This window comes from Phoca vitulina, unplaced genomic scaffold (genome assembly GCF_004348235.1).
Source record: "Phoca vitulina isolate PV1807 unplaced genomic scaffold, GSC_HSeal_1.0 scaffold14, whole genome shotgun sequence".
Classification (NCBI taxonomy): domain Eukaryota; kingdom Metazoa; phylum Chordata; class Mammalia; order Carnivora; family Phocidae; genus Phoca; species Phoca vitulina.
Genome location: NW_022589717.1, coordinates 40316486 through 40338434, shown reverse-complemented (window position 1 = coordinate 40338434; position 21949 = coordinate 40316486). Strand labels below are relative to the sequence as shown.

The 21949-nt window shown below is 39.4% G+C and overlaps 1 protein-coding gene across 1 annotated transcript in view; it reads right to left on the bottom strand.

Moving 5' to 3' along the window:
- TLL1 (tolloid like 1) overlaps positions 1-16732 on the bottom strand; it is a 207233-nt gene extending 190501 nt beyond the window's left edge. Inside the window, exon 1 of the mRNA XM_032413149.1 lies at positions 16254-16732. Coding sequence (XP_032269040.1) covers positions 16254-16422 — 169 coding nt within the window. The 5' untranslated portion in view covers positions 16423-16732. The remainder of the gene's footprint in view (positions 1-16253) is intronic.
- Between the last annotated feature and the right edge of the window lie 5217 nt (positions 16733-21949).

Below are 21949 nucleotides of genomic sequence, written 5' to 3'. Positions count from 1 at the left end.
GGTACCTTCAGAGGTATATTTTTACAAATTAGAGAATAGTATTTCCTTTGAGGATTTATAACTAAAAAGTAACAGGAAATTTTGAATGAGTTGTTAATTGAGGTTAAAGTCATATTAGTAAAAGTTTTAATAACCATGTGAGAAGAGGTTAAAGAAATTCTGCTTATTTTAAATAAAAAAAAGAAAAACCTTATTAATTTTAAAAAATTAAAGAGATTAAATAATGTTGGGTGGCTTCTCTATGTTTTCAAAATCAATAAAACAGAATGCATTAAATATCAAAATATGCTAAAACACATTCCTGATCTACATCACAGTAATTTAAAGAAAAGCATAATACTAGCTTTTTCTAAAAAGGTTAAAGAGTAATCATATTTGCCTTAAGGCAGCAAGTCAGTACAGGTAACTTGTATACTGCTTCCTTCAAGCAGTGTCTTTCCCTTGCAAATCACAATGACTAGTTTGAGTTACATAGGGATTTTCTTTCCCCATGAAATTTGAATTTAATTCTTTCAAGTGAAGGGCATGAAAACGTTTACATTTACAATGAAAACTTCACACAAAATTCATGAAACTTCTGGAGTTCTTGTGCATACCTAGGACTGAATGAATGTACTGAAAAGTCAGCTAAAACAAATGGTGGCTTGATCATTATGAACCAAACTAAACATATGGTATAATCTCATAGAAAACGTTATGGTTATATTTAATATAAAATGATAAATTAGTTTTAAATAAAGCCATTTAATCATCATAATTTGTAAATTCTAAAAAGGAATTCCTTGATGATGCTTAACATTAGAAAGTCCTTTTTAATATTTAAAATCCTTTATAAAGACTGCTATTTCTACCAACATGGCAGACTAGGGACTGGAGCCTCCTGAGTAACTAAAATTGGGAGATAAAATATTTTAAAAATCTCCCTGAATGTATGACAGGATGAGTGAACATTTTCATGGTTGAGTGAAGGAGGGAATACAGAAAAATAGGCAGAAGACTAAAGCCAGCTCTCAAGTGAGGGGATTTACCAAGCTTGGTTGACCTGACTATCGAGTTTCGTTATCAACCAGGGCTCAGAAGAAAGAAGACAGTTCAAAGACCACCAAAGGTGGAAAACATAATAGGCAACTCCCCAAAAATCCGAGACTCCCAAATCTGGCCTGCCTGTGTACAAGAATGAAAATTAAATTCATACCACCCCAGGTAACTGCACAAAATCTGATTATCTGGAAGCTTAAAACTAAATAGGAGAGAGAAAAGCAAATATCCTCTCAAATGTTATAGACAAAAATCATCTCCAAAGTAAGTTTGCATTCCAAATTTATACTACCATGGTAGCCAAATAAACTCAAGCAGATAATATAGTTTAAATTTGTCCTGAACTGGGGGCGCCTGGATGGCTCAGTCGTTAAGCGTCTGCCTTCAGCTCAGGTCATGATCCCAGGGTCCTGGGATCAAGCCCCTCACCGGGCTCCCTGCTCCACGGGAAGCCTGCTTCTCCTTCTCCCACTCTCCCTGCTTGTGTTCCCTCTCTCACTGTCTCTCTCTCTGTCAAATAAATAAATAAAATCTTTAAAAAAAATAAAAATTAAAAAAATAAACTTGTCCTGAACTGTTAGTAATGCCATACACTGAACACAAACAAAGAATAATCCTTTCAACTCACTAAAGGAACAAATAACTCCAATCTTCCACAAAATTTCCAGAGTATTTATGAGGCTAACACAACCTTGACACCAAAACCCAACAAGAACAGTAAAAGTAAGGCCAATTTAACTAATGAACACAGAAACAAAAATTCTAAAGTACGTATCAATAAACAGAATACAAGGATGTAAAAAGAATAATGGATTATGTTCAAATTGGGTTCATCCCAGAAGTGCAAAGTGGGTTAATATTAGTACATCAATTATCCTAATACACCATACTAACTGGTAAAATAAAAATAATCATATCATCTCAGTAAAAGCAGAATTCTTTAATCTGATAAAAATTATCTATTTTTTAAGGACACCAATAGCATAGCTGATAAATAATTTAAAGCATTCTACTTAAAATTGAGAACTGAGTAATCAGCCCTCAGTCGTCATTTCCAAATAACACTGGAAGACTATTAGCACATAAGGCAAGAAAATTAAATTAAATTAAAAGCATAAGAATGGTAAAGGAAGAAACAAAGCTACAGGTTTACTGCAGATGAGCTAATTGCCTGTGTGAAGAATATACAGATAAATTATTAATATGAGTGACAGATTGGCAAGGATTTGCAGTAAAAAGTAAACATATTAAAAATCAAATATATTCTATACAATAGCAGTAAATGGCTTAAAAGAAATTTCATAAAATGGTACATTTATGTCATCAAAAAATAGGAAATATATGAATGTGTCAAAACATGCAGAAAAAAACCTTTATAGTTAAAAATACTAAAAATGTGTTAAACCGTATTAAAGAAAGCCTAAAGAAATGCAGATACATACCATGTTCATGGATTAGAAGACTCAATATCATAAAAATAATTCTCTCTAAATTAATCCATAGGTTCAAGGCAATTCGAATCTAAACAGTGGAACATGACAGTTGATTTCAAAGTTAATAAATAATCCAAAAGTCCAAATATAACCAATATACCCCTGAAGAATAACAACATGAGGGGACCTATGATAACAAACATCAGAGGGTGGCTCCGTGGCACAATGGATAGCGCATTGGACTTCTATGATAACAAACATCAGGTATGTGCAACTCAAAGGGATCGTAAAACTTTTTTGCTTTACAAAAGACAAACGGTTTTTTTAAATTATTATTATATTCTGTGTTTCTTAACTTGCTCTTTTATATCCCTGTTTCTCCAGTCACTCAAGTGTACAGCCATGGAGACATCATCTTTGAGTCCTCCTTTCTTTCTCCCTCTGACCCTCACCCCCAAGGCTATCCAGTTGGTGACTGGTCTCTTAAATTTAATCCCTCTTTTCTATAACTACTGCCACAGTACAAATGCAAACACTCATCAACACTTGCCACTATTTTTACCATAGCTGTAACAAGTCTCCCTGCTCCCACAAGCTTCTTACTTCCTACAGCTACCATATCAGACCATTCTTTACATCCCCACTTATCTCTAAAAAATAAGGTTGTTATAAGCCAGTAATCTGATCTAAATTTCCAGTAAATCCCCATCCTGATGCAGAGGGGATCAGGATTACCTCCACACCCTGGGCATTAAAAATTCTTTACACTGCACTTTCCCAAATCATTTCTTGCCAAAGCACGAACCCTTACATACCCTCTGCACTACCCACATTAGACTATTTACCACCTCCTATACCACCTCCTCTTTCATAGAATTCCATGAATCTTCACAGCTTCAGTTTTTAATCTTATTTAACTCTATAAGGTTTTGCACCACCTTTTGTCCAGGAGAAAAACTTGCAAGACTGAGATTCAACTCAAATGCACCTTCCCTGAGAAGCCTTCCCCATCCCAAACATCATTAATGCATTCCTTCCTCCATGTTACCACGATATTTTGTTTACTGCACTTTCATATTGATAACTGAAATATTTGTTGCTTTTTTTCTGGTAGATTTTGAAATCATTATAAGAAGGGACACATCTTATTTGTATCTCCCCATCTTCCTGAAACATACCAGGTGCAAAATATTGGTTATATTAATTTACATCTGTACAGTGCATCACACTTATGCATTTAATCCTTACTTGTTTCACAGATGAGGTAACACTATCCCAATATTACAAATGAGAGAATTTAAGTTCAGCAGCATTAAGTAAGTAGACCAAAATAATAGATTTAAACACAGAAGATCTGAGATTTGCACCTAAGTCACCTAACACACTATCCAATGCTCTTTAAGTAAAACAACACTATCTAGATTCACGATACTAATGTCTCTCGGAGTTCATTCTTTACTATTATAAAGCTCAAGAACGAAAACCTCCTTTGGCAATGATTTGTTTGAGAATTTGAGACTCTTCATTAAAAAAAAAAACTATGAATACATAAGATAAATTAACTTATGATAAAAAAAGTAGTTCTTTACTAGACAATTCAGATAAATTGAAAGTTTGTGAAACTGAATTTTATAGAGATAATTAACAATATACACTTGTACCAAATGGAAGAATGTTTTCAGGATAGATATGTGATTAATTGATATAAGAATATATCTTTTAATATATTGTACATTTCATAAAATACTTTAAGCCAGAAAAACTTTCCCATAGATTCTTTGCCTATAGCTCTTGTTCTCTCCATTATGAATACTGACCTCAAACTTGAAAGAACTGAATTCTCCCCATCCACTGGCCATTTTCTGCCCATCGGAAAAGCAATCATCTCTCCAGTGAAACAAATAGAGCAACGTTCAATTCTAATGGTAATGTGAAACTAACAAGTTCTGAAAAGCACATAGGTGATGTCTGCATACCTGGTCACTGTTTTGACAAATTTTTTACTGATGGACTGAGGCTGGAAAAGAGGAATGGGAAATTATGCATAAATGCTTTCAACGATAATTTTGGCAAAGTCAAGTCAAGGAGCTCCACAGTGATTGCAGCTGCAGTCTGTTGGTTGCCAAGATTTGGCTGGAACCATGAGAAACCTGAGGGGGTACTTAACAAAAGTGCCCACTTGAGAGGTGTAAGCATCTTCCCTTCCCTCTCAATGAACAGTATAGGCATTGGCCCTGCAACTTCCTGGTACCACTTCAGAAGAGCTCTTACTTCTGATGTCAGGGATATCAGGTTCAGAAAGCTTTGTAGCTTGGACAGTCTTAGAGATATCTAAACCTCAGAAACTGAGGTCCCAGAGAATCAAGGGACATCCCCAAGGTTACACACAAATAAAAGAGCAGAGCCAGTAGTGGAAATTACATTTCTTACTACCAACCCAGTTTGTTTTCCAATTGCCATACCACTACCCACACCAAATTATTTAAAGAAAGCAAAACTTATATTTGCTTTTCAAAGCCACAGTAGAATACTGCAAGTGAAAAGACTAGACATTTTTTTTTCATTTACCATTTTTTTTTTTTTGCTTCTCTTGGACCTATAAACAAAGAAAAAGCCAACCATGTACATTTAAATATATTTAAGGATAAGGATATTGTGTGAAGGACAGAAATGTACCCTAGTAGATAATGTAGGAAAAATATGACAAAAAGTAGTTGAAATTTCTGAATCAAGCTATCTGAGAACAATAAATGGAAATCATATTACCAATACAGACTTCTTCCAAATAATTGCATAAGTAATTATTGGTTACATCCCATCCCAATCCACTGCCAAATAACAAAGTCTGCAAAGTACTTTCTTAAAAGTTTTTATGCTCTCCACAAAGCTTTACTCTTCATATATCATGAGTAAAGAAAATTTCAGAAAAAATTTATAAGAATATATATCCCGATTGTCACAATTTATAATAGTACCCATTTTCAAATGCATAAATTGAAATAACTTTAGCATTGAGTTAAGTGATTAGTGTATAAGCAACTATTTATACAGAAAATATTATCTACCTAAAAATGATAAAGTTAAAACTTTACACCAGGTCAGGCATTGTATCGTATTTCATACTTCTGGAATTCCAAGGATAAATCCATGTGTCATCCACAGTAAGTGTTCAATAAAGGTTTAATGAATTTATGAATATTTGTAGCTTAGAGCCATGTGCTTAAACTTAGCTCTGTGTAAACATAAGATTTTGAGTATGTAAGCTCTTCAAGTTAATCCAGATGGCAAATAAAATCTGTACCAGAAATTACTGAAAGACTATATAGCCAAGATTCTACTCACACATTAGTCAATGTGAATTGAAAATTGTCAATATATTTTGGGTCTATTAAGCATTTGAGGAAATAGCCAAGAGAACAACACCGAGAAATGTGTACATTGGTTATCCCTGTTACCTTTCCAAACCTCCCTTACCTTTCCACTTGGAGATTTAACCTCTCAAATGCAAGATTTAGAGGACTTGAGAGGACTTGAGATATGAATGCATTTTTATATATGACAAGAAAAAAGAACTTTATCTACATATGTTTTTATAAAGATCATCTTCCCACAAATAAGTAGTTGCAATTAAAAAAAAAATCCTCTACCTCCTATTTTTGGTACTACGAATAAAAATTATACAGTGTTTACTATGCTCCAGACAGAGTGATTTTTACTTTACATTCATGTAATAACACCATGAGGATCATAACATCATCTCCATTTTATAGATGAGAAAACTGAAGCATAAGAGGAGTTGCAAAAAGCCACACACAGTCACCATATGGTGGGTCTGGTATTAGAAGCCATGCCCATCTCACTCCAGACCCCAAGTTTTTAACAGATGCACTATTCAGTCTCCCTGAAATCATAAAAAAATAATTTTTGAGGGGCACCTAGGTGGCTCAGTTGGTTAAGCGTCTGCCTTGGGCTCAGGTCATGATCCCGGGGTCCTGGGATCGAGCCCCACATCGGGCTCCCTGCTCTGTGGAGAGCCTGCTTCTCCCTCTCCCTCTGCTGCTCCCCCTGCTTGTGTGCGGCACTCTCTGTCAAATAAAAAATAAAACCTTAAAAAAATAATAATTTTTGAAACCAACCCCAATTTTCAAAAATATACCTATCCAAAAGAGAGAGGGAGAGAGAGAAAAGAAAGAAGAAGCTGCAGCAGCAGCAACATGGCAACACATGGAATCCAGAGTTCTGGATTCAAATTCCGATTCTATCACTGGGTGCCATATGGTAAGTTATCTTAAAACACTAAGCTACGGGTACCATTCAATATAGAAATAAAATATGTTATCGGGTACTTTCTTCATGCTGCATACAGTTTTGTATATGAAGCCCCTTCCACCATTACACACACTGGAAATCTCTTCTTATTGTAAATTTTTTAATCCTGGACACACTGGAGGTGTATCTTATACTCAGTATCTTTTTTTCTGTATTTAACTCTTGGTCACAAGTTCACCCAGCAAATCTCACAAATCTCTTTCCCCACAGAAACAGAGGCAACACAAACCCCTGATTTAGGTCATTACTTCCATTACCCATTCTAAATGGCAAATCCTAATTATTCCTCCCTTGGTCGCTGCCTGCAGGCCACAGTCTACCCAGGTCCAGACATATACTATTTCTTCCCCTGGTACTAAAAAGTACTTATAAAAGAAAAACATCCCCTTGGTTCTTAGGTTTAGAAAAGAAGAAAACAGAAAAGGGAAGCCTGTTTCACCAGATTCTGTTCTTACCCATTTGTTTGAGAAAAAATACAAGCAGGAACTCTTCCTCCTAGAACACATGATAATTTGCTAAAAGTAGCATGTTTTCTTCAAAGAAATTGTAATTTAGTAAATATTACATAAAGTATATATTTTGAACATGCCAGACTTCCTAGTCTTAGGAAACCACACTGGAGTTCCAAGAAGTTTAGTTAACCCTATGATCCCCCAAGGCTTTCAAGCTTTTGACCTTAGGGCTTTTAGACAAGTTAGGATTGAAAAGATAAAGTTATTTAAGAACCTTCTCACAGCATATTTGTTTTCTCAAAGGCATTCACACATCATTTACATACATAATGTACACAATAGTCCACTTTCCTGCATCGCCTGCATTTGAAAGGATGTTCTTCACACTCTTTATGGGCTCATAATCATGCACTGAATGAATACTCAGACAGCAAATCTAAAGTGTGAAACAATTTAACACATACCACACAAAACGTCAGAGCTTGTGCCAAGAATGGGACACTAATGACGGAATTCTGCTTAAATCCAACTCAGCCGCTGCCTTAACTGACATGAAAAGCCTGCTGTCACAATTAAATACTTGGGACAACGGGCAGCAGTGTCTCCCTGACACTATTTAGCACTCACATATTTCTTTAACTCTATTAAAATTAATCATATGCATTTTTATTTGTGCCATACATAACTGGGCATTTCATTTGCAACTCTCCACACTTAGGGAATACTCTTTTGCAAGGGACTAGGATCTGCCCTATATTACATTCTATGCAATTAAAAATACTGGCCTTACTCTGACAATACAGTAGTGGGTCATAAAATGCAAGAATGTTGAAGGCAAGATGTATTCTCGCTAAAGAAAGTCATTTGCCGCAATGGATAGATGTCCATGATACAAATACCATCACTTCAATTGCCAGTCTTAACACATTTGTACTGGCTGAAGAGCCAGTGCAGAGGATTCAAAAAAAGAAGGGCATCTGAAATACAGAACCTGGGTTCAAGTTCTCACCACTTAGCAACTGTCATGACAGCCTGCCCGCTAAACCTTTCTGAGTCTGTTTCCTCATATATCCAAAAGGGGTAACAATAATATTAACTAATGGAGATATGGTGAAGATAGGAGACCGTTTAAGGAAACAAACTGAGGGTTGCTGGAGTGGTGGGGGGTGGGAGGGATGGGGTGGCTGGGTGATAGACATTGGGCAGGGTATGTGCTATGGTGAGCGCTGTGAATTGTGCAAGACTGTTGAATCACAGATCTGTACCTCTGAAACAAATAATGCAATATATGTTAAGAAAAAAAAAAGAAGATAGCAGGAGCGGGAGACGAACCATGAGAGACGATGGACTCTGAAAAACAAACTGAGGGTTCTAGAGGGGAGGGGGGTGGGAGGATGGGTTAGCCTGGTGATGGGTATTAAGGAGGGCACATTCTGCATGGAGCACTGGGTGTTATATGCAAACAATGAATCATGGAAACACTACATCAAAAACTAATGATGTAATGTATGCTGATTAACATAATAAAAAATTTAAAAAAAATAAAATGTTTAATGTGAAAATAGGAATTATGTTATTTTGACATGAGTCACAAAGGCAATTCCTAGATATGTGAGGCATATGGGGTCCAAGAATTCATTCTCTAGAAAGTTCTCCATGTGGCTGTTTTCTAGTTATGCATGATGTTCTTCCCTGGGGTATTTCAAAATTTAACTTCTACATATGAGGTATGCTTAATAACACAATAATCTGAATACAAAACACAAAATATCATAAACTCTCATCTACTAGGTATTTGTGGTCAGAAAGATCAGCCTAGAGGAATGGAGCACCATCCTTTCAGTATCACTAGTCCACAGAACTGAGGCCAAGAGGGTTCCCAGTGCTGCTCAAGAATAGAGATTATCTTAATAAACACTTCAAATCCACGCATGGCCAAAGAAGAGAGTTCAGAAATGTTGAGATCAGCTACCAGGCCAGGAACAATTCGGGGAGTCCCTGTGGTACACAATCCATGTGCTAACAGTTTAACACAGATGAGAAATGTAAAGAATGAAGAAACTATTCTACCCTCCTACACCTCCACCTCTGCCTCCCCCAACACATGAATTAAATATCATCAATAGGAAGTTCACAACACAGGAAAGACATCAAATGCCGATAGTAAATACATACTTTGTGACTCCATCCCCATGGAACTCCCCTGATTTGTAAAATGGTGTAGTGTGTTAAAAACTGTTGAAATGTCTTTTTTAAACATTAAGGTGTATGCTTTGAGTAGGATACTAATACATAACATTAGATTTTGTTTGGGAAAAATAATATATGTGGAAGCACTTCTGACCTTCTTAATGTATGGTTTCAACTTTTTAGAACTATTATCATTCAAGAAAGTGTTTTGTTTTGTTTTTTTTTAATATGGTCCATAGCAAATAGTTTAGCTCAAACTCTAAATGTAAACTGCAAGAGAAGAGCTGAGTAAGACAAATGCCTCCTTGGTTCACTTTCTGGATTTCAATTAACACCTAATTTACAATACTTCTTAATACAAATATATAGCTGAGCTCCTTAAAACAGCTTGACAGGATTAGCACACATTTTGTAAAGAGCTGACAAAACAAGCATTCCATTAGCCAACCCACAATGTCTCAAATCTAATAGTCAATATCCCATTTTCAGGGCTGACAATGGCAAGAACTAAATAAATAAGCAAGGGATTCCCTCCCTCCTGCTTTCTGGGAAAGAACACATTCTATGCAATTCATTCCATAGCTTTAAGGCTATAAATTTTTTTTTTAATGTTCCTCCCTAAGCATCATTATTCAATAGATAACTAAAAGAAATAAACCACTAAAGCCATATTGCTAAATCATTCTACTGAATCCAGGGTTGCAGAGAGGACTCTTCACCCCTTCATTTAGGAAGGATAAGTCCAGGATTAATTCCAGATCTCAGAATATGAAAGAACTGTAAGAAGCCTCAAAATTCCCCCAGTAGAGGATATCCTACATCCCCAGAAACCTTGCCAGGCACCTGAGCCTCGGCCTGACCCAGGCCTAGCTATGGGCTCAAGATGCTGCAGGGGGCTCTCCTACAGTTCAGGGGAGCAGCATGGCCCCCTTCCCCCACCTCCCCAGACACCAGATGGTCCCAGCAGGATGTGCAAGGCCTCATTTTAAATGGATTATTTACCTCTATCTTTTCCAAGCATTCTTAGAAAAGCTTAGGGAGGTCCTAGTTTTAAATATTTTAAGCAGATGGGTCTAAGGTACTATTACAAACAATAGATAATATTCTAAAAAGACAAAAAGTAATGATGGTAAATCACTAGCACTTGATACCATCTACCTGAGTTCTAGAAAAATTTAAAGGTTAACCTCTGTCCAATACACTTGCTGATGAAGAGGCCTAAGAGATCATTAATGTGACTAATATTCTTAAGGTTTAGAGAGAATGTTATGGTAACTACAGACAAGTGAGACTAAATTTTAAATCAGGGAAAGCTGCTAAGATGTACAAAAATAGGATTCTTACATATACCATAGGGAAAGACAATATGGTTTCTGTAGAAGAAGCTATACAAAGCATACATTAGGCTTCCCTAGAAAAGTGAGCCATCGGGGCGCCTGGCTGGCTCAGTCGGTTAAGCATCTGCCTTCAGCTCAGGTCATGATCTCAGGGTCCTGGGATCGAGCCCCGCATGGGGCTCCCTGCTCCGCGGGGAGCCTCCTTCTCCCTCTCCCTCTGCCACTCCCCCTGCTGTGATCGATCTCTCTCTCACTCTCTGTCAAATAAATAAATAAAATCTTTAAAAAAAAAAAAAAAAGAATGTGCAATATTTGGCACATGCCTATATGGAAAATTATTAAAAAAAAAAAAAGAAAAGAAAAGTGAGCCATCATGATGGCGAGAGGAAAAGTGTGGAATTATACACTAACTTTCTCAAAAAGCCTTTTCAAGGCTCTTACACACTTTTAACTGTCCCACTATAGACCTATAGACTAAGGAGGCCTAAACAGGGAAGGCAGGACTCAAACAGCACCTACTGAGCTAGAAATCATAAAGATTCCAGTAATTACTACCCGAACTGCCTCAGTGAAGGGATTCCAGCTAGATTTTGAACTGGCAAATGACAGTACCCTCATCAGGGGCAAAAAAAATGGGAAGATCTCAGGAGACTACTTATAAACAAACAAAAAAGAGCTTCAAAGCTGGCTGACTCTGTGGGGATATATGTAAAAAAAAATAGTCTATCCAATTCATACCTAGTAACAGGAACTGCCATTTATGTGCCAAAAATGGATGTGGACCCTCACAACAAGGGATACAGAATCACTACTGGCAAATGATGAACAGAATTCAAGTATATAGAATATAATATCTATCCATCCCCTTTGCAAAAATTATACTTTGGCCACTTCCGAGTTGGCATCAGAAGCAGGAGGAGGAAAAAGAAAAAAATTAAAAACAAGATCCGAGGAATGAAAACTAAAAGAGAAGAGAGGCTGGTGAAGCGAAGCCACTCTATGAAATGCATTTTTAACATGAGGGTTTGGCAACCGACAGAAGTGCAGACCAAGAAATATATGCTTCAATATTTAATATTATGAAAGAATAAAGTTGACACAGCGTTGAACATCAAATTCCAAAATGTCATACCTAGGAGGCTGACTCTGAGGCTAGAAAGTACAGCACTGAGGACGAAAAGGATGAGAAGATCTTACCAAGAGATTATAAACTTATGAAAATCATCCCAAAAATTAGTATACTAGGACACTAGGATTATAAAGAACAACAGAAAGAAGAATCCTTTAGGAGACCAAAAGCCTATCTCTATGTAAACAGGCTTGCATATGCCACTCTAAAGGCAAATTTAACCTTGCAAGTCACTGACCTTTAACCATGTTTGGATTTTTTCCAGGAAAAGGAGACATTTACTCAGAAGATTCAAGATAGAAAGCCTTTTTTTTTTTTTTAGGGTGTTCACACTTGTCCAAAAGGATAAGGACAAGCTTCTGAACAAACATTCCACATCATCAGTCTTCTCAGCCTCTACCCATCATTCAAAATACTAAATTCTTCAATCCCCCTTATTACATATTATATTTTCAATTGCCTGAGCTTTCCTGATATCCCCTTAAATACAAAAAGAGAAAAGAAGGAAGGGAGGGAGGCAGGGAATACAGAGTTGGTCTATCTGGTCTCCAGGTAATCTCCAGACAAATCTGGAAGATTTAACTTGCACACTGAATTTAGCTCTTCACAGATATTAATACTCTGATTAACACCTATTGGAACAGTACAACACTGAAACAGGATACCTTAGTCTCTGTTCTGGAATGACTTCCTGCAGCATCAGCTTCCTAGTGTCCCTTAGGAATCTTCTGAACTAGAGAGAGTAAGATTGCAAACTCAGATGACTATGTACTATGCTGAAGAAAGACAATCAGATATCCCTTTGAATTATATACATCTTTGTGTTTATCTATATATAGAGATTAATTACCTATATTTTGTCTTAATGGATTCGACTATATATATCTGAAGTTATGCTGCACTAACTTACCTACTTTCACTTATACCAAAATGTCTTTCTAAGTGAAAGTTCAATTAAATTAACACAGGGTTTCCCTTCTGTCCAATAGTTTCATGAACTTGAAATTAGAGTTCTCATAGGTATAAAAATTATAGTGTTTCACAAATATATTAAGAATGGCACAATTTTAACAAGTTGTATTAAGAATATTTCTTCTTGGGTAACATTACTGGTTAGAATAGAAGTTTGTAGATAAGAGATGAAGATCAATATTTATAGTCTATAGATATTGAGAAAGAATTGAGAACTTACTAGATACCAACAGTGGTAATCTATTCCTGGGATAAATATTAAAAATCAGGTATGACCTCTGTCTTCAAAGACTTTATATTACAATTGGGTTTGGAAAAGATGAAACTATGTTCTTAGTCATTTCATGCTTATCAGATATGAAAGTAACTGCACTTCTATTAGTCTAGACTCTAGGTAAACCTGGACAAATTTCTATTGTTTGCATTTCTAGGAAGGCCTCCAAAAGGCCAGCTAAGGATGAAGTGTAATTATTTTATCTATCTATCTATCTATCTATCTATCTATCTATCTATCTATCTCTCTGTCTACCTAATTGCATGACAGGTTTTGCAGCCAGGAGACTTCAAATCAAGTTCTGGATAATCTTAACAACCATTTGACCTTGTGGAACATCTGTTTTCCTATCTGTGTAATGGGAAGATTAACAAGTTCCACCATATTGGACTGTTGTGTTGAGCTGAAATAATGTACTTAAGAGTGCTTTGAAACTATAAATCTATGTTAGTCATTATGACATCAAGCTGCTGTATAGTTTGAGGAAAATTAGTATTTTGTTAGAGAAGTGCAGAAAGGACACTTTATTTTATGGTCCATGCCCTCCACTCTGCTCTTTGGAAAGGGCAGATTAAAGGTGCCCCAGAATCTGGAGGGCACCCTCTCTGGCTTTTGTGTGGCCTTCTTTCACATATCTGTCCTCATCTTTCTATTTTAGTGACCTTTTTTTGACTCTTGTTTGGGAGTTCAATGTGCTATTAAATTTTCTTTCTTGTTATTATAACTTTTACTTGTCTTACACAGTGCCAAAAGGGAGGCCACTCTTAGCCAAGACTTTGCCACTCTTTAGCCAAGATGGTAAATTAAAGCCTTTCATGTCACTAAATTTAAAAAGCAGGGTTGATCATTTAAAAAGTGATCTCAGATTTTGGATATACTTCTCAGCCTTCCACTTGGGCCATTCTTCTCCTTTCATTATACATATACAATATACACATAGACACAGGTATGCCTCTTGTACTCAAAGGTTATGCTCTAAAATAAACCAGTATTAAAGGAAAAACAAAAGTAAATGCTCTTAAAGTTTTTTTTTTCTTGCCCTAGATGTTTATTTGCTGAGGATAATAAACATTTATGCTTGAGGCAGATTTCAATACACATGGTGCAACCACTTAAATTTTAAAATTGAAAACATTCTTAAATAGAAAAAAAAGTTACGTTCACAGAACCTCATTCTGGACAATTTCTAACATAAGATAAGCCTAAACAACATAATTTCTGAAAATAGTGTTAGCTCATTTTTGACACTTCTTACTTGAAATTAATGATTTTTAAAAGGCATAAACGTTTACTTGAATCTGTATAGAAAACTATATTTATTTTCCTGAAATCAGGTCAATGTATACATATGCACTGGTTTTTTCATATTAATAGCTGGTCAAATCTTTCATACATCAGAGCATCAGAATAGATGTTTTTCCTAGACAATCTTTAGAAATAACACTTCATTTCTATATTATCTAAAACAAGAAAGTACACAATTTTCACCCAGTTGCAAACATGATTCAAAATTAATTTCTCAATAAAATTGGGGAGTTGTATGTATGTTTGGGGAGTTGTATGGTATTGAATTCTGGTTGTCCAGCCACTAGTCACCCATCATAGCAGAATGGTGTCTTGCTCCCCAAACCATCAGGGAAGGCCCAAGAAACTTATGGTGGGATAGACTGAGTGTTAAAGGTGATAGGAGGAAACTTATAAACAAAACAGAGTTAAAACAGAATTCTGAGTTCCAGACTGACAAGTTTCTACTAAGCTACTCCAAGTTTTGCATAAACCATCTCCAGTAAGCGTGAACGAAGAAAGATTTGATAACATGCACAGAACACACATACGCTCCTTGTCAGAGCAATGTGTCATCAACAGTACAAATTAACAAGGGAATTTCCAGCATTTTCCCTCACTGTGTGACTTCTCCTTCCTTCAGGACCAAGAAAGGTTGAATAAGGTTTACCTTGCTATGAAAGGGAAAGAAATCGCAGTCACATACCGACCAAGCCCGCACAGAATCCGCAGAAGCAGAGGTACTTTGGGTACTTTGCCCACTCCCTTCCTCTTTGCTTTGCCAAAGCCCACACCTCTAGAGATGGGACAGAACGTGCCTTCAGCCTACAAACAACTCTAGGAAGCCGGCCCCAACAACCCTTGTAACCCTCCTCCCGAAGTTAGTCGTGAGTCCACAATGAATTCCGGTCACCTCAACCTCAACTCCGCAGGGCCAGGGACCTGGAGCCCCCCCGGGAGTCCCGGGACGCTGCGCTCACGTGGTCGCCGGCCGCGGCACGTGCGGCTCCGACCTGAGGCGACTGGAGTGAAGCACCGCCCCGAGCGGGAGGGGAGACCCGCAGAGGCGCTGGACGCGTGGGGGAGAGGGGAAGGACCCGGGGTGCTCCCGGACGCGCGAGGAGAAGCTGAGCTTCAGGCAGTGCAGGTCAAACTGCAATTCCCGGGGGTGTACACAGGAAGGAAGGCTCAAGTTTGAATGGGGTAACAACTTGGACTTTTTTTTTTTTAAGGTTTATTTTAAATGGGCAAATGCATTTGAATTCCAACTAGCGTGAGAGCGTCCAAGGTCGTCACAATCCCCTTCTCGCCTGGATCCCACATTTGAAATCCCTGGCAAAAGAGGAAGCCGAGGTTGCAATTCCATCCCCACCCATCTTTTGGGGAACTCTAACCAACTCGGTCTCAGGCGAACACTGGGGAACCGCACCCTGGAACAAAGAGGAGGTGTAGTCCCCTCCAGATGCATATAGCCCGCTGAGTGCTGGTATTTAAAACCCTCGGCAGGCCAGCTGTGTTTACGGTTTGTTTCGTTTTGCTGGGGGAGGGGAGGGGAATCCGAACTCTGGACGTTTTTCCCAAACTGGGAGCCGGGAGCTTGGCATTCGATCCCATTAGCACAGAACTCCAGTCAACTTGGGCCGTGGCGACTGTCACTTGGGGGGTGGGGAGGGGAAGGAAAGGAGGGCAAGAGACGGAGCGACGGAGGGGCTGGCGAGAGAGGGAAGGAAACAGGTGAGCTCCCACCACCACCCCTCGGAAATCCAGCGCGGCGGCCCCCCGCACGCCACCGTCCCGACCTGGAGAGGCACTTACCGGCTTTACAAGGGTCCTTGTAATCTATCGTCTCCGCTTTATCCTCTTCGTTCCCATCAAAAGTGTAATCATAATCGAGGCCAGCGCAGACCCAAAGCTCCCCGTAGAAAACAATCCCCGAGGCCACCAGCCACACGAGCATCCTCGGGGGAAGCGTTTGCAACCCCATCCTCCTCCCCTGGAGGAAAAGGAAGGGACGGGACCCGGAGGTGAGGCGTCCGCGGTCCGCGCTGATGTGCGGTGCGAGGGGAACCGGTGCTCCTCTCCCTACCGGGAGGCTCCTCGGCGACACTGGGGTGTTCAGGTGTCCGGAGACATACGGATGCCGTCGGGACAGTAGAGAGGGCAAGAAGTGCCTGTTACCCCCAGTTGCAGGGAGAAGTTGGCTAGGGGCCCGCGGGTGGGCGGAGGGCAGGTAAGGAGCTCGGCTCCCGGAGACGGGGAGGGGCAGCTGCGGGCAAACTCCGCTCTGGCGGAGCGGGCGCTCGCTGCCTGCCAGGTCGTCCTTCTGGCGGCCGAACTTCCCGCGGCCGCGGCTGGGCGAGCGGCGCCCCGCGGGCTCAGCTGCCACCGAAGCTTGGGCTCCCGCGCCGCGCCCCCGCCGCTGCCAGGACCCCGCGGTAGAGCGCGAGCTGCCGCCGCCGCCGCCGCCGTCGCTCGGGGAAGATGAATCCGGTCTGCACATCAGCACATCTGAACTGAAAGGGGAGACCGAGGAAGGGGGTGGGGGGCAGGCATTTCTACGCCGCGAGACCTTAAAAGCCTGCAGAAGCCAGCAAAGCAACTGGCTGAAAAGAGCAAAAGTGTGAGGATTTGGGGATGCACCGTTTGCCTCCCCCCCACACCCCGGCTGTCTTTTTACCCTCTTCCTAACTTGAAAAAAAAAAAAAAAAAAAAAAAAAATCTTCGCAGCATCTAACCCAATCACTTGCATCCTGCTTACTTATTCATACAATCAGGGTCAGGATCCGGGCCACAGCCTCCTCTCTGACTTCTTTTGATAGCCTTATACAAACAAACAGACACGAGCGCGCTGACAATCCATTTATATTTTACTAAAGATAAAAATGAATATATTATGTATCTGCGTCCGCGAACAGCAATTAATAGATGATGTACGTGTCAGCCAGGAGTGCCAGACCGGGGGTGGCGCGAAGAATCGTGATAACTTAACTGCAAACCTCTACTTCCCCTCCCCCCCAAATAAACAGCGGGTGTGTGTTTCTTTCCTCTGCTGCGGTTTAACCTTAGTGCAGCCCGGGAATGGAGGAAAAGTGTCTGAGCCTTCGCGACTTGGGTAAGGAAGGAGACTGCTGTAAAAGTCCCCCAACCAACAAAGTTTTGCTAAGAACTAAGATCTCCAGAACTGCAATTAAAAAAAAAAAAAAAATCCAAAATCAAGTTACAGATTGCAGCAGCAGGAAACGCTAAGACCTTGCTGATGGGCTGGCGCTATGGCTCACGTGGGCGCAGGAAGGGAAGTTGGAAGGAATACTCGGGAAGCAAATTTTCTGTGACAGTTCTGGCGCCCATACCCGGAGTTGCTCAGTATCCTTCGGCTTCAGTTGTTTTACTTCTGAGGAGAGTGTGTAAAACCTGGCAGCAGGATCAGCGAGGTAAACCACATGTCAGCCTAGCAGACGCAAGACAAACACAGGTTGTGGGAAATTGGGGAGGAAAAAAAATCAGAGGAAATCTCTGCAAAACCCCTGTTGTGAGCAATTCAGTGGTTTCCCCACATCTGCAAGTAGTTTCCAAAATAGGTGAGAGGACTTCTCCTCCCCCAGACTGGTGATTGGGAGCCTTGCCTTTTCCTACTAAATCTTGAACTGTCACTTTAGCAAGGACTTGTAAAAAATCTTCTCTTGCCTTTACATCTTTATTTAACATTTAAATGTCCCCCTTTTCCAAGTTACCATCAATATACAGTGTTATCTAGAGGAAAATGTGAAAGTAACTACCCTCCCACCCACACACATACTTTTGACAGGTAAACCCAGTTAGGTTAGGGTATTTGACCAGGTTTTATGGATGTTAAAGAAAAATTGGAGGCTAAACTTGAAGTATCATCTATTTCCCACTTAAACTAAGACTAAAAGGATGGGAGGACTAGGTAGAACTGATTTGATATTGCTGGCGAAACTGGGTCTTTCTCAGAGGCCAATGCAGTAATGGAGACTTCCTTCTGTAGATCTCAAACTTTTAACCCCAGGTCACAGAACAGAGAGCAGATCTGAAAAGAACATGTTCAATAAGTAGGTAGAGGTATTTGGTTTTGAAATCTCTTGCTGAGTCATTCTCAAATTCTTTTACCCATCCAAAAAAAAGGTTTGCATAATTAATAATGGTGTTGCTCTCGTGCAGGGCCAAACAAGAATGTATTGTGCTTAGCCCATCTGAAAGCCCAGAAAATGCAACTTTCCTTTAGAGGATCCTTGCTGTTGAGCTGCTGAAACTGTCCCTGCTTGCTATCCCCAAACCTTGAAAATGTCCCTTGTTAATCTAAATGACTACAAATATCTCCTTAGGCTATTTTACCGTAGGTAAGTTGGCAAGAGTTCGTACCTGGAGATTACCTAAAACATCACTTACTTTGCAGGAATTAGTATATTCATTCATTTTTCCTGAAAAAAAAAAAGTAACATATAGGGACATCTGCCTCATTATATAATGGTGCCTATTATGGATTCCTTACAGAATTTATCATTGCTTAGTTTCACAATTTTATAAATTTACATTCTAGATTTAGAATGACTGACATAGTAAAACCTCAAACCAAAATATAGAAATGTTTCTTTATGGCTAAAATAGCTGTGGAGAATAGTTATTTACACCACAATATCCTAGGCCTCAATCCCTGATTTAATTATATTACTTTAAAATATTTATTAAATCTAACTCTACAGTAATAAAATAACTACTTTTTAAATTTTATCACTATAGTTGCTATGATTGCAAACTAACAAAAGATTTTGCCCTGTCCGTTAAAAAAACATAAATTTGCAAGAATTTGAAGAAAACAGAAAATAAGAATATGCATGTGAGAAAAGAGTTGAATGCTCAGTCAGAATATAGCCACAAACATGTGCAGTATGTGAATACAATCTCCTCAGGAAGATAAAAAGAGGTGATTGATTCCTTTAGTAAGACATGTGCTGAAGTAACTTTGGCTTCTAGCTGGCAACTGCCCCTGACCACCATCACTACCTGCAGCAGGACCCCAACAGCCCCCAGCAATCTTAGGGAATAAAGCCACCCAAGAGAGCTGAAGCAAGAGGTAACTCTATGCCAATTGGTATATACTGTTTTCTATCACAGTAATTAAAATAAACTTGCCCTGTGGATAACGTGAATTAAAAATGTGTATTTTGCGGGCACTTACGTGGCGTAGTGGTTAAGTGTCTGACTCTTGGTTTTGGCTCAGGTCAGGATCTCAGGGTCCTGAGCTGGAGCCCTGGGTCCGACTCCGCACTCAGGCAGAGTCAGCTTGAGATTCTCTCTCCCTCTCCCTCCCTCTGTCCCTTCCCCCCCCCCCAGGATCTCTCCCCCTCCTACCTCCCCCCCCCCCCCCCCCCCCCCCCTCTCCCCCCCCCCTGCCCCCTCCCTCTCCTACCTCCCTCCCCCATGCCTCTCCCTCTCTTTCCCTCTGCCCTTCCCCCATGCTCTCCCCCTTTCTCTCCCCCTCTCTCTCTGCCTCTATCCCTCTCTCCCTCTCTCCCACTCTCTCCCTCTGCCACTCCCACTTATGCTCTCTCTCTCTCAAATAAATAAAAACAGATTTATTTATTTGTTTGGGAGAGAGAGCACGTGCAGGAGCACAAGCAGGGGGAGGGGCAGAGGGAGACGCAGGCTCCCTACTGAGCAGGGAGCCAGATGAGGGGCTCAATCCCAGGACCTGGGATCATGACCTGAGCCAAAGGCAGACGCCTAACCAACTGAGCCACCCAGGTGCCCCACTTTTAAATAAATAAATCTTTAAAAAAAAAAAAAAAGAAATGTCTATTATCTAGCCATTTTGTGAAAAGCTAGTTGTTATTGTTTTTTGTTATGAAACCAAGTAATACGTGAATATACCCTTCTCATGTCCCTTGTTTAAAAAAAGATAATTCAGGGTGCCTGGCTGGCTCAGATGGTTAAGCGTCTGCCTTTGGCTCAGGTCATGATCCCAGGGTCCTGGGATCGAGTCCCACATTGGGATCCCTGCTCCTTGGGAGCCTGCTTCTCCCTCTGCCTCTCTCTCTCTCTCTCTCATGAATAAATAAATAAAATCTTTAAAAAATAAAATAAAATAAGATAATTCAGATGAGAATGGAATAAAATGTGTTTCCCTCTCTCTCTTGGTCTCACTCCCCTTGTCTGAAGTAGAAACTATTAACCTGTTTTAACCAAATAGTATATACAGAGAGACTGACTCCTATGAAATTGCCTTATCTGCAGATTAAAAACAGCAAATACTAGCAATTTCATATGGTTCAAACTATTATTTCAAGGCTTAAAAAAATCCTGCTTTGTACTAATGCTACTGTTCTTTTGAATTAAATTATATGCATCTCAGTTAAATATTTTTAAATGAGAAGATGATTCTCTGGACCTAAATGGCCTCTGACTTCCACATTTTTAAATCTCACATTCTATGACTTTTTGATATCACATTATTTCATATGTCACTATGGCAGGATGCTCCCAACTCTTGATAATTAGGATGACACTACATTCAATTAAAATCTGTCTTTATTGCTGTTTCCTAAGTAACAAATATAGTTTCAGAGACAGAATGAAAAAATGAACAGAAAGCAGTATTTGCTTCACAACGGAAGTGTTACAGAAGGTGTTTGTTTGTTTGTTAAGAAAAAGACATACACCTCCCCCAGGAAATGAAAAAAAAAATAAAGAAAGAAATAAAGAACCTTCCTCCTGCAGTGGATTCTGGTCTGAGTAGAGGCCACTGACCTAGGAGTCTCTGGTTATTCCTTGGTACTTGCTAGTTTGCTGTAATACTTTCTTCTCTAGCATATCCTCGCTGTGGGAGTTGGAGATCCTCTTTGTTTTTATGGCTTTTAGCTACTCCAGACCTTTTAACTCTCCCTTTCACCCCATTCTTATGTGACCGTCAACAGCACACTTATGCTGTATCTTACTTTCTTTCCTCTTAGGGTCTCTCTCTCTCTCTCTCTCTCTCTCTCTCAGCCCTGAGCAAATCAACATAGCATCTCTTAATTCTACGTCAGTGTCCCAAGGTGTGGTAAAACCCTGATACCACATGAGATCATTTTAGGTAACATAGTGATGAACTTCTAAAAAAAAAAAAAAAGAATAGTTACATATGTGTGCATATTATATATCCATATATGGTATAAAAAATTAATTAACAAATTTGCAATTGCATATGTTTCTCATGCCACTTAGATTAAAAAAACAAGTTAGTTGCTTTATGAAATTAAGTCAATAATAAAGGTGGCACGTGAAGGTTAACTCATGTTTGGTAAACACTGATCTAATTTAATTCCTAAGTCCCCTTAAAACCTCACACTGTCTGTGGACAACAACGTTTTTGCCCCTTCCACACACCAAACCTCAGTCTATTCCTTCTCTTGCTTACTTATCACTCATTCTCGTTTCCAGTAGCACAATGCGGAAAGGCTATGTTTGAACACAAGAGCTGCATGTATTTACCGTTAGCACTTTTGCTTAGTTCG